Source organism: Cottoperca gobio, chromosome 1 (genome assembly GCF_900634415.1).
Source record: "Cottoperca gobio chromosome 1, fCotGob3.1, whole genome shotgun sequence".
Taxonomy (NCBI): domain Eukaryota; kingdom Metazoa; phylum Chordata; class Actinopteri; order Perciformes; family Bovichtidae; genus Cottoperca; species Cottoperca gobio.
Genome location: NC_041355.1, coordinates 24,896,726 through 24,912,230, shown reverse-complemented (window position 1 = coordinate 24,912,230; position 15,505 = coordinate 24,896,726). Strand labels below are relative to the sequence as shown.

The 15,505-nt window shown below is 43.3% G+C and overlaps 1 protein-coding gene across 2 annotated transcripts in view; it reads right to left on the bottom strand.

The window, feature by feature from the left end:
• LOC115010871 (vascular endothelial growth factor C-like) overlaps positions 1-9,538 on the bottom strand; it is a 36,465-nt gene extending 26,927 nt beyond the window's left edge. Inside the window, exon 1 of one of the 2 annotated variants that reach the window (XM_029435746.1) lies at positions 9,324-9,538. In XM_029435746.1, the coding sequence (XP_029291606.1) occupies positions 9,324-9,440 (117 nt within the window). In that variant the 5' untranslated portion in view covers positions 9,441-9,538. The remainder of the gene's footprint in view (positions 1-9,323) is intronic. The other variant, XM_029435738.1, reaches the window with a different exon arrangement.
• Positions 9,539-15,505: the final 5,967 nt, after the last annotated feature.

The window sequence follows — 15,505 nt, the reverse complement described above, 5'->3', positions numbered from 1 at the left end:
CTGTGCTCTTATCATCACGGAAACCTGGCTTTCGGACAGCATTCCAGACCCTACCATCCAGCTTGGAACGCATTCCGTCTACCCTGGGGACCGTACGGAGGCCTCGGGGAAGACCAGAGGCGGCGGCGTCTGTGTCTACGTGAACAACAGATGATGCTCGGATGTACAGGTTGTTGAAAGACACTGTTCGGCTAACATTGAACTGTTGATGGTGAAATGCAGACCATTCTACCTTCCCAGGGAGTTCAGTGCAGTGTTCATTTTGGCTGTTTACATCCCGCCACAAGCGGACTCCAAGACTGCACTGGGGCTGCTGCATGACATCATCGACAAACACGAGACCGCACACCCGGACGCTGTGTTTACTGTAGCCGGTGATTTTAACCATCGCAACCGTCAACAGGGTCACCAGGAGAGCACAAAACATTATCTGGGACAGTACACACCCCCAGCACAGACTCTTCACTCTCCTGCCATCAGGCAGGCACTTACAGGAGTCTAAAATCCAGGACTACTAGACTAACGAAAGGTTTCTACCTGCAGGCCATCAGGCTTGTGAATATGCTCCCCCCACCCCCACCCCATCTGATTGAACTGTGAAAATATAACCTTAGCCATACAACCTTCCTGGAGCCGGTGATCGCTCTCTTTTGATTTCCCTGCCTTGCTGCCACAGGAGCTGTCGGCCTGGCTCATGCTATAGGACTGTGTGGTTCATCGTTTACAAGCTTTAGTGTTATTTAAAGAAGCTAGTTGAGGTTCTCTGCCTTTTTCCTTTGTCTCCCATTTTTCTCCTGTTTACTTTGAGGTAGTGATGGTGAGATGAAGCTTCATGAAGCATTGAAGCTTTCCATGCAATTGGTTTGCTCATGGGCCGAAGCTTCATGGTGCTTCATTTGCTCTACTGCACAAATCAAGTGGACAATAAATATAAAACCGGCGAAGTGCACGACTGTAGTGGATTTAAAGTATCTCCATCCATCCATTGTCTACCGCTTATCCGGGATCGGGTCGCGGGGGCAGCAGCTCCAGTAAGGAACCCCAATCTTCCCTTCTCCGGGCCACATCCTCCAGCTCCGACTGGGGGATCCTGAGGCGTTCTCAGGCCAGTGAAGAGATATAATCTCTCCACCGAGTCCTGGGTCTTCAGCTGGACGTTCCTGGAACACCTCCCTAGGGAGGCGCCCAGGTGGCATCCTTACTAGATGCTCGAACCAACTCAACTGGCTCCTTTCAACATAAAAGAGCAGCGGCTCTACTCCGAGTCTCTCACGGATGGCTGAGCTTCTCACCCTATCTCTAAGGGAGATGCCAGCCACCCGTCTGAGAAAACCCAATTCGGCCACTTGTACCCGTGATCTCGTTCTTTCTGTCATGACCCAGCCTTCATGACCATAGGTGAGGGTAGGAACGAAGATGGACCGATATATTGAGAGCTTTGCCTTCTGGCTCAGCTCTCTTTTCATCACAGGATCCTTGTGAGAGTGAAGAGTTGGTCCGATGTTCCACGACCAGGACGGAATCCGCATTGTTCCTCTTCAATCAGAGGTTCGACTACCGGCCGAACCCTCCTTTCCAGTACCTTGGAGTAGACTTTAATAGGGAGGCTGAGTGTGATACCCCTGTAGTTGGCACACACTCTTTGGTCCCCCTTTTTAAATAGGGGAATCACCACCCCGGTCTGCCAACAACCTAGGCACTGTCCCAAACTTCCACGCAATGTTGACGAGGCGTGTCAACCAAGACAGCCCCTCAACACCCAAAGCATTCAGCATTTCTGGATGAATCTCATCAACCCCTGCGGCTTTGCCACTAGTGGAGTTGTTTGACTACCTCAGTGACTTCCATCAGGGAAATTGACGACAGATTCCGGAGTTCCTCAAAGTGCTCCTTCCACCGGCCGATAACCTTCTCAGTCAGAGTCAGCAGGGTCCCACCCTTGCTGTACACAGCTTGGATGGTTCCTCGCTTCCCCCTCCTGAGGTGCCGGATGGTTTTCCAGAAGCACCTTGGTGCCGACCGAAAGTCCTTCTCTATAGCTTCTCCGAACTTCTCCCACACCCGCTGCTTTGCCTCTGACACGGCAGAGGCTGCCGCCCTTCTAGTCCTTCGGTACCCTGCAACTGTTTCCGGAGTCCTCCCGGATAACATAACCCGGAAGGACTCTTCAGTCGGACGGCTTCCCTGACCACCGGGGTCCACCACGGTGTTCGAGGGTCATCACCCCTTGAGGCACCTAAGACCTTGAGACCACAGCTCATCACCACAGCTTCAGCAATAGAGGTTTTGAACATCGCCCACTCAGGTTCAATGCCCCCAACCTCCACAGGGATGTCTGAAAAGCTCCGCCGGAGGTGTGAGTTGAAGATCCCCAGGACAGGGGCTTCCTCCAGACGTTCCAAGTTCACCCGCACTACCCGTTTGGGTTTACCAGGTCTGTCCAGAGTCTTCACCCACCCCTTGATCTAACTCACCACCAGATGGTGATCAGTCGACAGCTCCGCCCCTCTCTTCACCCGAGTTTCCAAAACATGCGGCCTCAGATCAGATGATACGATTAAAAAATCGATCATTGACCTTTGGCCTAGGGTGCTCTGGTACCACGTGCACTTATGAGCATCCTTATGTTCGAACATGGTGTTTGTTATGGCCATTCCATGACTAGCACAGAAATCCAACAACAAACAACCGTTCGGGTTTAGATCCTCCCAATCACGCCTCTCCAGGTGTCTCCATCGTTTCCCACGTATGCGTTGAAGTCTCCCAGCAAGATTACGGAGTCCCCTACTGGAGCCCCCTGCAGGGCTCCATTCAGGGTCTCCAAGAAGGCCGAATAGGCACAAACAACAGTCAGAGTTTTCCCCCACATAACCCGAAGGCGTAGGGAGGTGACCCTCTCGTCCACCGGGGTAAACCCCAACGTAACGGCGCTCAGCCGGGGGCTAGTGAGTATCCCCACCACGGCCCGACGCCTGACACCTTGGGCAACTCCGGAGAAGAATAGAGTCCAACCCCTATCCAGGAGTACGGTTCCAGAGCCAAGACTGTGCGTAGAGGTAAGCCCCACCAGATCCAACTGGTAGCGATCCACCTCCCGCACTAGTTCCGGCTCCTTCCCCCACAGAGAGGTGATGTTCCACGTCCCCAGAGCCAGCCTCTGCTGCCCGGGTCTGGTCCGTCGAGGTCCTTGACCATCACTCCCACCCGTGTGACAGCGCACCCGACCCCAGCGGTTTTTCCCATGAGTGGTGGGCCCACAGGATGGATGGATGGGAGGCACCACGTAGCTTCTTTGGGCTGTGCCTGACCGGGCTCCATGGCAAACCCGGCCACCAGGCGCTCGCTGTCGGGCCCTCCCTCTGGGCCTGGCTCCAAACGGGGGCCCCAGGCTTCCTCCGGGCAGGGTCTCTCCTTTCCTTTCCCTTTTTTTCATGAAGTCGTTTTTGAACCATTCTTAGTCTGGCTCCTCGCCTGAGACCAATTTGCTTTGGGAGACCCTACCAGGAGCACTAGGCTCCAGACAAACACAAACCTCTCCACCACGATAAGGTGATGGTTCCCAGAGAGGTTTAAAGTATATTTGCCCTGAAAATTCTTTGACGCACATATATAAGACTGAATATAATGTTCTATTTAAAAATAAAGATTGATGTTATTACGTGTTATTGAGAAGAGAGTGCCTGGAAAAAATGTGGGCTTTTTACGCCTTAAATGATAGTGCAGTTTAAGATTGGACAGAGAGAAGGGGTATGACATGCAGCAAATCGCAGCAGGTCTGTTTCAAACCCCGGGCCGCTGTGGCAAGCATTTGAATGTGGGTCGCCTGCTCTACGATCTACGCCACCAGGGATGTGTAATGTACACGTTGGATGTACATTCATTCAACAGATTTAGATTTGGTATCTTTACTTGCTCACAAGGAAGATGATGCTGGCGTGCATAACAATTGTTTCACTAGTTGGCTGGCTCCATAATGATCCAATACAAACGCAATACCAACAACTCAACAGCAACAATGCATACTACGACAACAACAACCCACAAATTTGTGGTTATGTAAAGTGTTGATTATGAGGGGACTCAATTGCGGTTCGCTCCCCCTTATATTTCGAAACGCACGCCAAACCCACGTGGTACGACAGGTTCGCGCGTCTTCAAACATCATCACATACGTCATCAACACAAGCCTCGATACACGCTTCACAAAAATCTTCCACGATTATTCGACACACGCTTCGAAGCCTCGACACGAAAGGACACATCACTACTTTGAGGTAGGGAGCTTAGTATTGTGATTTTCATTTGACAGGTTAGTGAATTTTCGTTTCCAGGTAGTGTGGGTTTTTTGTTTATTATTTTGGCCTCTGAGACGAAGTTACTTCTGTGTTACATATTTTTGTTTGAAACCTGTTTTTGAATAAATTAAGTTACCTTGTTACACTTTAAAGGGTGTCACCCTTTCTTATTTACATTCCCTTTTATGTTACTCCCTGTGCACCCCTAGACCACAGAAAGGATCGTAACAAAGACGCAAAAGGTAAATTGATGCCTGAAATACAGACCCAGAAACAGAAAAATATAGTATAAATAAACTTTGAAACGTATGCTTGAACTGCCCTGGCAAACACTGAGGGTAGTGACAATTGTGAGCCAAGTCAACACTAAGTAAGCTAGTTGCTAAACACCAAACCATATCTAATCTTGTCTTCCAAAAAATTACAATTTTATATTACATTTAAATGTTACATACCAATGTATGTAACATTGGGTATAGGAAACTTAAAGGTACGTTAATCACTATTTTCATATGAACAATAAATCAGATATGTAGTGTAATAACAACTAACCTACTACAATCCAACTCTACAGGTTCTCTCCGTTCTATAGTGTGGTTTATCCTCTTTCAGCTCATTGTTTTGGTTTTACAACCTGCAACTTAACTGTTTGGTTGAGTCTCATCACTCTCATCAACCCTGTTCCCTGCAGCAGGCAACTGTTTCAACACAGCTTTTATAACCAACTAAACACTTTCTGTCCTGCACAGAAGAGCACACAAATTAACTGATTTACTCACTGACTGGTGAACATAATGGAGCATTTAGCAACTCAAATATAACTAAGATATTTCCCTCAGGTGATGGAGTTGGTACAGACCAAAACAGATTCAAAAGAGAAAAAATATTGGACTCACAATTATCAGGTAGCTAGAAACACAACTCCAAATAAATACTAATGCTGCTCTGTGTCTGCTGAATATGTACAGTGGTCCTCTGTTTGCTAACATGTTTACCATATCATGTTTATAAGATGATAATATGTCAGTTTTGTGTTTATAGCTTGTTTGTGCCCCCAACTTGCCAAATTATCAATTAATTCAGGTTAAAACACGATAATACAATTAATCCTGTCTCCTACAAATTACATCCCAATATGATCAACTGGCAACAGTTGATCCCATTGCAGGTTCAAAAGTGACCTTTTACTACGAGGGCAACAAGTTGCGAGTTGGGGTGACTGGTTAAGTGTACAAAATACATCAATTGGACAGCAAAGGTCATGGTTTGTGTTCTATCTTCTGCTTCAAGTCACTGCGGAGATTTACAATGTTTTTCCAAGCACTGTCTTTTCCTGACCTTTACCATGTTATTTGATTTGCTTAAACCATAACCATAAACTTTAACATTGCTCCATTTACCCTGTGTGGACAATGAAAACAAATGAAAAACTGTGGTAGTAAGGATTTTTGTTCCTCTTTAGAACTTAAGTACATTGTTATTTTTTTTGGCATTCACTGTATTGCCATGTGAGGTAGAACCACTGTCATCTGGTTCTTCAGGCAGAATATTCCCTAAAGTACAATAATACCAACTAATACTGTTATTTCAAAATACTATTTGGTGCAAGATTGGTAGGTCGATAGGACTTACTCTCAGTAAGTCCCAAAGCAATGAAGCAAAAAATGTTCTGGAGTAGATCCCGCAGGTCAAAAGGAAATTGAGACACGGAAAGCCAATGAAAACATAGAGGAAAGGTACAAGACAAGTAGGAACCTCTAGGAACATTATGAAGACAAATAGCACTGAACATATTCATTGGAGAGGTTCACTGGGTACCAAGTACCTTCAGCCCTTATCAGAACGTGAACATGGGTACTTCAAAGCCAGAACTCCTACGTATATGTTTTGAGTCAAGCTCACATGATTTGTTCAGGATTATGGACTGCACATAGACACCCAGCCCATTAATTCCGCAATAAATATAAATTTGACTATTTTACTCTGTAAAGCCCCACAACCAACCCCAAGAGATTTAATAATAATTACACTTCACTTTCGGAAGGCTGTTAGTTTCTGATGCAAAGCTGACATTTCTACCTGAAGGTACAGAGCATCCAAAATGTAAAGAATTCAGCACAGGTTCTTATACAAGTAGAAATGTTGCCCCAATGGTGACATTTGTGTTTTCTTAGGAATCAGCCTATGGAAACCATGAACATCTATCATGAAATAACATGGACAGCTGGTCATGAGTTGAGGAGATATTTTACTCTGGTGGAGTAATATCATATCACATCTAAGCCACTGTGATTGGGGAAGTTGTGCAAGAAGCGTGGACATCCTTGAGGTCTATATGACAGACACCAATCAGCCTATGCCATGTGTCTTTGGACTATGGAAAGAAACGGGAGCATCCAGAACCCCACAGTTACGGGGAAAATATTGTTTATCAAGATGATCCCAGTTACTTTAGTATCTTTTAGCTCATTGTTTTGGTTTTCTGGCTGCACATTCTAGTGCTGAGACTGAGTCCCTATCATAAAACTGTGTAGGCCGCCATTTACAGCATATAAACCCACTCAGCTCATTTGTATTGTTACACCCTAGAAGCAAAGATTTTTTATGCAGCTCTACATCAAACTTAGTGTTGGCCGGAATCTACAGCCAGTCCTAAACGAATACTGCAGGGGTAGCATTGCACTCCTACAATATTGGTGGACTCACCATGTAGAGTTTTTTACTTGATGCCTACATTACCCACAATACAACTTGACCACTATCTTGCAGCAGAGACTAGCAGAGGACAGTAAGCTCTCTCTAAACCCTCACATTTGTTTTCAACGTTGACTCAAATGACATTGCGTAAGGCAATCTATCAGATTTCCTGCAGTTCCCTCTGGAGCCACAAAAGTCTCCACATATGCAGTCATACACACATACGTGTAAATTGGTGGAATTCCCCTTTAGCTTTGTCTGCTTGCAACTAAGAATAAAAACTTTCTTCAACCCATTACATTAAAACATATACAAAGCCAATAATGGAACAGGGACATTAATCATTAACCTTAAATAGTAAGAAAAAATATTTAGTCTGCAATAAAATGACTATGCATTCATCATATGCTGTTATACAACACTTCTCAATATCTGTGTTTCGTTGTATAATTAATCCAATAAAAAAGAAAGGCTAAGGAAAAGGCTAGATATGGCTTTAAGATTTTGACATTTTGAGCATGAAAAAAGCAATTGAAGGATTAAACAGTTGTTTGGAAGCCTCATTCCTACTACTGCATTATCTCCAAAGTTGGTATCAGTAGTTACTTAGTTCCTCACTGCCAGGGCTTTAAAGGTGGAAGACAAGCGCTACAGGAAAAACTCATCATCCCAATTAAGGGTCTACTGTGATCAAATGCCTGCATGTCACTGCTTAGCTCTTATCCCCCCTTACACACACACACACACACACACACACACACACACACACACACACACACACACACACACACACACACACACACACACACACACACACACACTTGACCCCTGTGACACCTGCCTTCATTGGCTCTTTTCTCTGGCTAATTTGAAAACACTCCTTCCTAATCCTCCCCCCTGGAAAACGTTCACTGCTCTCTCTCACTGTTTCTCTTCCTCTCTCGTCCAGTTTCTATTGCAATTCAGCTCAATTCAGATGTGCTGGGCCGACATGACATTAAAGAAAAGTATGTTTCAATGGTGTATCAATCCAACTCTCATTATAAAACTTAACAGATGGATTAGAACCATTTCAGAAAAGCCAGTAAATATCAGTAAATATCAGTATTGCCTTGTGTGTGTAAAACAATAGACGGCTAGTTTATAATATGAAAGCAGTGTTTGTGTATCTCTCTGTCCTTGACCTCTCAGATCCAGAGGCTCAGCCGAAAAAGCTCAGGTTAAACCAGAGCAGATGACTACAATCCATTAGGAAATACACTGAAAGAGATCTGGCTTTGGCTCCTCGTTCTGAGTGCTGACCATTACTAACGCGCCTTTTGTTTCCGCTCATCGAAAGCCACACACACACCCGGGGATTAAAACTTTGAAAGTGAACTGAGATAAAACAGTTTTCCGGCCATGTTTGAACAGTTTAGGGCCATTTGGTTACTGTAAATGTACTTTTACAGTAGTTCACAGTCAGCACACTGGTGAAGCCACAAGTTTGTGTCTGAAGGGGAAACACAGTGTTTTACCATCTTTAGCACTTTTATAAAGATGCGGGACTCAAAAGACAGATTTTTAAAAGAAACTCAGTAGCATCTTTTACTAGACCCACCTGCCTTCTAAATGTCCACTTCTCACACCACCCACACCTCCAGTTGGTGTGATACACACTTTGTGTTGGTAATGTACCATCTGCTCATGTGAACTGTGAACCAGTGAACTGAACTTGGTCTGTAAAATAGGTTGGGCCCTTTGAATGCTGTCTGTTAAGACTGGGTTTAAGTGGAGTGTGTTAGACTGACATTTTTAAATGGTATTCATAGCCTTTATTCTAATGACTTATAGTAATAATGTATGTTTTAGATGCCCTGACCCAAGTTAGATGACTTTATTTTACTGTTATGGTACACTATGAATTACATCATTGGGATGTATGGCACGCTCAGAAGGCGGGTACACTTTAAAGTGCTTTTAAATATCCACTTCTAGAACAGCTGACAAATCCAGCAATAGTTTTTTTTATTCTTTTTTTTTTTATTCCTTCACCCACACCTTGATTTCACTTAAATTGACTGTGATGGACTACAGTGTCGCACACGCCCACAAGCCCAATAAAAAGTGAACAACAATAATAATAATAATAATAATAATAATAATAATAATAATAATAATAATAATAATAATAATAAAATATCTCCTTCAAGAGTCACTCCCTTACCATAATACTGAAATAGTATAATTCATATTTGCTTCAGAGGCACCCCACATGATGAGCCTGCACAGAATCAGGTGAAATATCAGATCACAGCCAGGTTCTCTTCAAACATGTTTGCTCAAACTTACCGGCTCGTCCATCTGCTCTTGTTCGTAGTAATCATAGTAGTCGCTCTGGCTGAAGTCGCTGGCGAGGTTGGTGTAGAGAAGATATGCCAGTAAGAGAGATATTCCCAGTAGGTGCATGTTTATAAAGTCCTCAAGTGTTTATGATCCGAGAACCATAAAAAGGGAAATTTAAAAAACCCTCCCCTGTGTCTGCGCTCCTCTCTCCTTCTGCCGCTGATAGCTCTCTCTCTCTCTCTCTCTCGCTCTCTCTCTCTCTCTCTCTCTCTCTCTCTCTCTCTCTCTCTCTCTCTCTCTCTCCTTTTCTTTGTCTCTCTGTCAAGCTCCAGTATGCACAGAGAGACTCCAGCATGTGTGAATGGAAGCCCGGTCATATGGAGCCAGATCAGTCCGCCGGGTCAGGGGAGCCTGTCCCGTCATCGAGGACCGTTAAGGCGCAAAATTACAGGAAAACGGACAATCTGCCTTCAAAATAAAAGCCTCCAAATGACCACATTCTTTTTTACAAAAGGTGTGCAGAGTAATCGATGCCACTGGCCTCTTTCCTCGTGCAGCTGGGAATAGAAAGTCACATTTTCACAACACAGAGGAGTAAAATAACAAGCCCTATGTGGAAACTAAATAGTACAAATGAATTATTTTGTTATTATAAACTATTATCTTCTGGTCATGAACTAAGGAATACAATCAGGTGACGTTTTTTCCCAGATATCAAATAGCCTCATTTTCATCTTTTTCAGACAACCATTCAAATGATAATAAGCAAACAGGGTTTATCACATCATCATCAGAAGCCTATGGAGATTACCTACATATTATTGTACTTAACTTTATTAATTTTTAAAGGGGGCATTAGTATGTACATTTAGCTTGAAGAGCTCTAAATGCAATTAAGAGACATTTTTGTTGTTTCCAAATTCCAATTAAAATCTGGTTAGCTAAAGACACAAAACAATACCTGTAGAGCAAAACTGGGCAAATATTCCATCATATTGAAAATGCAAAAAAGAGCAATAGAATTTTATAATCAATAAAAACTAGTGAATCCCGAGCTCCCATCACACAGCCCTAACAAGCCAGCAGCTACAGCCAGAGAGGACCTAGGCTGGTGCTGAGGCTCTGCCCCGGAGGACAATTAAGAAGTAGCTGCAACCACATGATGGTTTTTGTTGGCTTTGTCATTGATTAATTATCTGTCAATTTGACAACACAACACAAACCTGTTAAATACACAACAATGGTCTGTCGGTGCTTATAAGGAGGTAATTATGTGTGTTACGTTTGGCAAAGCCTCAGTGCTGTTACAACTTCCACAATCACCACTTGCAAGCCTTTTCTACAGCCATATCTTCTCTGCTCACTGTCATTGTGGTACAGCCAATGGTTTGACTAATTGTGTGTAACTGGACGGTCTGCGATACTGAGCTGTGTGGTGCGGGCAGGTCCCGTGCAGGACTCTGGGCCATAATACCATTGACCATGATAGTTTGAGAGTGGTTTTTTCATAATTCTGCTGACAGACAAACTCACAAACCCAGCCAAAAACATAACTTCATTGGCGGAGGTAAGAATAAGGGAGACTGTTATTTGTGCACATACTTGGCCATGGACTGTATGCCTAAAAGAAAGTTCTGTTGTTTTCTCAAACTGGGTGCTATTGTGGTAGTTTTGGCCAGGACATCTTTGACCTTAACTTGTACTGAGGACTACACACAAAAGGTGTAAAAGCTAATAAATTGTATTTAGACGGCAAACTGTATTTCCAAGAGGTCAGAAAAGGAAGTGCACACACACACACACACACACACACACACATACACACTAGTTGGGTGGAAAGCTTGTACTGTACAGGGGGTCTCACTAAATTTAGCTACTGCAAGACAGTTACGTGCGTGCATGCTTGCATGTGTGTGTGAGCCGCCGCTCTGCAGATATTTAGGGAATATGAAATCCTTGCGTGGCCAGCATTCCAAAGTATTACACTCACACAAACAAACATACACAGATTAAGAACAACAGCCTGATAGGACTCTTTTTCTTGAGGTTTACGGTTTGGATTAAACTGAGGGAGTCAGCAGAAACAAAAGTGAGTTGGATCATTCAGAGACACAATATTCTTGTCTGTAATAATTGGATCATTTATACCCAAGATAAATAGTCTACATTTGTATATTGTATGTAACATAAATAGTCTATATGTGCATATTATTTGTATTATCTAATGGCTGCTAAGCATCAGAAAAGTATGTGTGTGTGTGTGTGTGTGTGTGTGTGTGTGTGTGTGTGTGTGTGTGTGTGTGTGTGTGTGTGTGTGTGTGTGTGTGTGTGTGTGTGTGTGTTGCTCCTCATTACCTCAAACAGGGATTATTATTTGGCTCTGCATTGTCTTGATTGGCCGGTGCCTCAGAGGTCAAGGGTCAATCCAACGATTGCAGGACAGGCCCAGGTCAGCGGTGTTTGGGAACACTTATCGCCATGACAACAACCACTAGTGTAGCCAGCAGTATCCAGAAGGCATTAACATGCAGCCATGTTCTGGATGTTCTTAAGTCAACAGCAGCACTTTTGTTTCTAGTTTTTGTCATCACAGATCACACACACACACACACACACACACACACTCACACACGCACACACACACACTCACACACACACTCACTCACACACACACACACACACACACACACACACACACACACACACACACACACACACACACACACACACACACACACAGTGGCTGGAGGGAAAGCATGTTAGTGGAAAGATAAGCCTCCTTTGTTAGCTGGTTGACACTTGGACACAATTAATTAGGCCCACTGGTTGTGTGTTTGTGTGTTTGGATCTGGGTAATGATGTGTGTGTGCTACTTTCCACTACAATGTGTTTTAGAAGTGAAAAAGGGTTGCACTTTTTGTCTTTATTTGGTAAAGCGCATGTCATGTCACTGAATTAAATGCAGCACTATTTTATGATGTCAAGTGCTATGAGCTTTGTAAAGTTTGAGAAAATGACCATGGTCATGTCATGTGGAGGGTCTCACACTGTGCTATTAGTTGCACTGTGGGAATTGTAGGTACCAGTGTTTCGAGAGCTTGACCCATATTAGATGTGTTGACCTCTGTTGCATCTATTTTGACCATTTGTTTTTTCAAAATGTGTCTCTTTTGAGTCCCCCAACTTTATGGAAGTGCAATATTAAATCATTGGCATATCCCTCTAACATATCAAGAGAATGATATTTGAATGTTTTTGGGATGATTGTCTACAGTTTAGATTTTTAAACAGAGAAATGTAATGAATTTGTTTAAGTCGTTCAAACAGATATTGTGACTTTCTATGTCTTAAAGTAACGATTTGACAGATACTATTGCATATTAGATGAAGGTGAATTAGTGTAGTTAGTATATTGCTATAGGAAGTTCAGCTTGTGGTGTTCTCTCTCCCTGCTCTCCAGCTCTCAGTTACATAAACAACAAATCCTTGGCTCAACATTGACCTCCTGGTCAGGCAATTAAATGTGCACACATCCACATACACACACAGTACATCCAAATACTAATAGCTCAGACCCCCCACAAACAGCAGGTCAAGGTTGTACGAACTGAGAACCAATCTGTGTGTGTGTGTGTGTGTGTGTGTGTGTGTGTGTGTGTGTGTGTGTGTGTGTGTGTGTGTGTGTGTGTGTGTGTGTGTGTGTGTGTGTGTGTTCCCTAATTAGAATGCTATGCTTTTGGTCACAAACGTCTGTGGAATTTGAGCTGATATGAAAATAATTGCTTCACTTCAGCTTGGTCAGACATTGTAACGAGTGGTGTGTATTCACAGTCAGAAATGTTATGCAATATGCTCCAGTGTTTACATTCAAACTTGCTATAACCTGTTCACAGTCTGCCACGGCGTGCTTCAATTTACAGCTGAAGCTCTCATTTTGTGTCAGCCAGTGTATTCAGAATGTGTTATCATGGCAGAGAAGTGTGTGTGTGTGTGTGTGTGTGTGTGTGTGTGTGTGTGTGTGTGTGTGTGTGTGTGTGTGTGTGTGTGTGTGTGTGTGTGTGTGGGTGTGTGTTTGTGTGTGTGTGTGTGTGTGTGTGTGTGTGTGTGTGTGTGTGTGTGTGTGTGTGATGGTTTCAACAAATTTCACCATCAGTAGGTCAATGTGATGTAAATGTGGAGGAATTACAAACAAGGAAGAAACTGAAATGACCAAATATATTTGTCTCATTAGTTTAATGTTGGATACTTACATGAACGTGGTTCAATAAGATTGTTAGGTAAGCAATAATGCGTTCAATTGGAACCCCATGGGCCGAATCCAGCCCTTTAATCTCTTGAAAAAATAAATAAATTCAATTAAATTTTTATTTAAATCCTGTTGTATCAACGTTACTACAAACGCTACTGCCTGGCCAGTGACCAGGAATCCTACAGCCGTTTAGGCTTAGCTAGTTACTCATTTAGTTGTTAGCAGTATCAAGTGCAATTGCCAAATGTCTCTATCAACCCTGGCTGTGAGTGGATAGCGAAGTATCTGTTTATCTTACATGTGTTCGATCTGCCACAAAAGCCTTTCGGTGGTAAAATAATTTCATGTGAAGAGACAAACTTTCCAGCTGCTTTGGATGTTCAGCCACACAAAATTCAGAGTCTGACGGCCTCCTAAGAGCAAATGCAAGTCAAATACGAGATCAAGAAGAAGATTGTGCAGCATCCCTCCATGTAGGATGGATCCTCACTAAAAAGAAGAAGTCCTTCAGTGACGTAAAAACTATTTAAGACTGCATGTTAGCTGGAGGAGATAGTGACATTTATTTATATCATATAATGTTTATTTGCTTAAAGCTACTGCTAATTTCAAATGCCCGTCCCTACAACACAAGTCCAACTGAACACATACCTGCACATACCTATTCTCCTGAATTTGCTGTTATATTAATTATATATATGCTCAATCAATTAATTAATATTCAAAAGTATTTTTGTCATATGCACAACAGACAGAGGAAATAGTAATAGAAAGCATAGGTCTACTGACTGGAAACAATATAAACTACCATGGTTGCAGGTCATTAAAACTCTGCTCAACAACTCATGATACTCTGCATATGTAGAAGTTGCAGAGTATCATTTGTTGTTGAACCTCCTCAACTTGTGGAGGAAGGGTTGGAGCCTTTATTTAAAATAAGCCTGTCTCACTCTCTGTGATGGTGTCTGTGTGGTGATTCCAGGTCAGGTCCTCATTGATGAAGCCAGAGGTACATGAAATCCTGTTGTGTCACCTGGCATGGGACTTCTTGAGGAACATTTGCTACACAACAGCCTCATCAATCACAGAATCTGTCTTCCTCCAGTTTGCATCTTTCTTTGATCAAAGCTTGGACATTTGTTGCAGCATGTCAAGTGTTCTCTTGATGTCTTGGTGAGGAAGGTGGTATCTGTTCAACCAGGATCCTGGACAGACTCATGAAAGAGCTCTCTGCTTCCCTGCCAGACTCACAAGAGGTTATAATGAAACCTGTTTCCAGCTTGAACTCTGGGATGATGGATGTCAGTACGTCTTCTCTAACTGTTGCTCCTGCAGTGGGTGAGTGGCATCTGGAAGGGGGACAAGCTGCTGACTTTTCAAACACCAAAGCATGGAAAGGTTGAGGCTTTGGAGAAGAAAGCAGTATATAATCTCTGTGTAAAAGCATTCCATCAAAGGTCGGCTGGGGTTTTTGGCCAAAATAATTCCCCGAAAGGCAGTTAGAGGTCCTTGTATAACCTCCAATGGAGGATAATACATGGAACACGAACAGACACAGAGCACATAGCCATGGCGTGGGCTATCCCTTCTGCTCACACAAGGAAACACTGCAACATTTATTTGTTTAGTGTGCATTCTTTGCTATGCAGTTTAGAGTTTTAGAATCATTGTGTACAGGTTTGGGAGAATATTTACTTATTCATGGTCCCAAATATCTAATTAATAAAAGCAACATCTGCACTCTGCTGAAGTTCATGTTTGCTTGGTGTCTGGTTATCTAGGAAGAACCAGGCTAAAGGGGTCGGATGTACAGATAGTGTTGTGGTGATGAAGGGGCTGGTTGCCGAACGCGCCTATCAGACAGTGAAAAATCAGAATATTTTCAGAGCAGTCTGGGCACTGAAAGGGTTTCAGGAGTATGGTCCAGTTACAACAAACA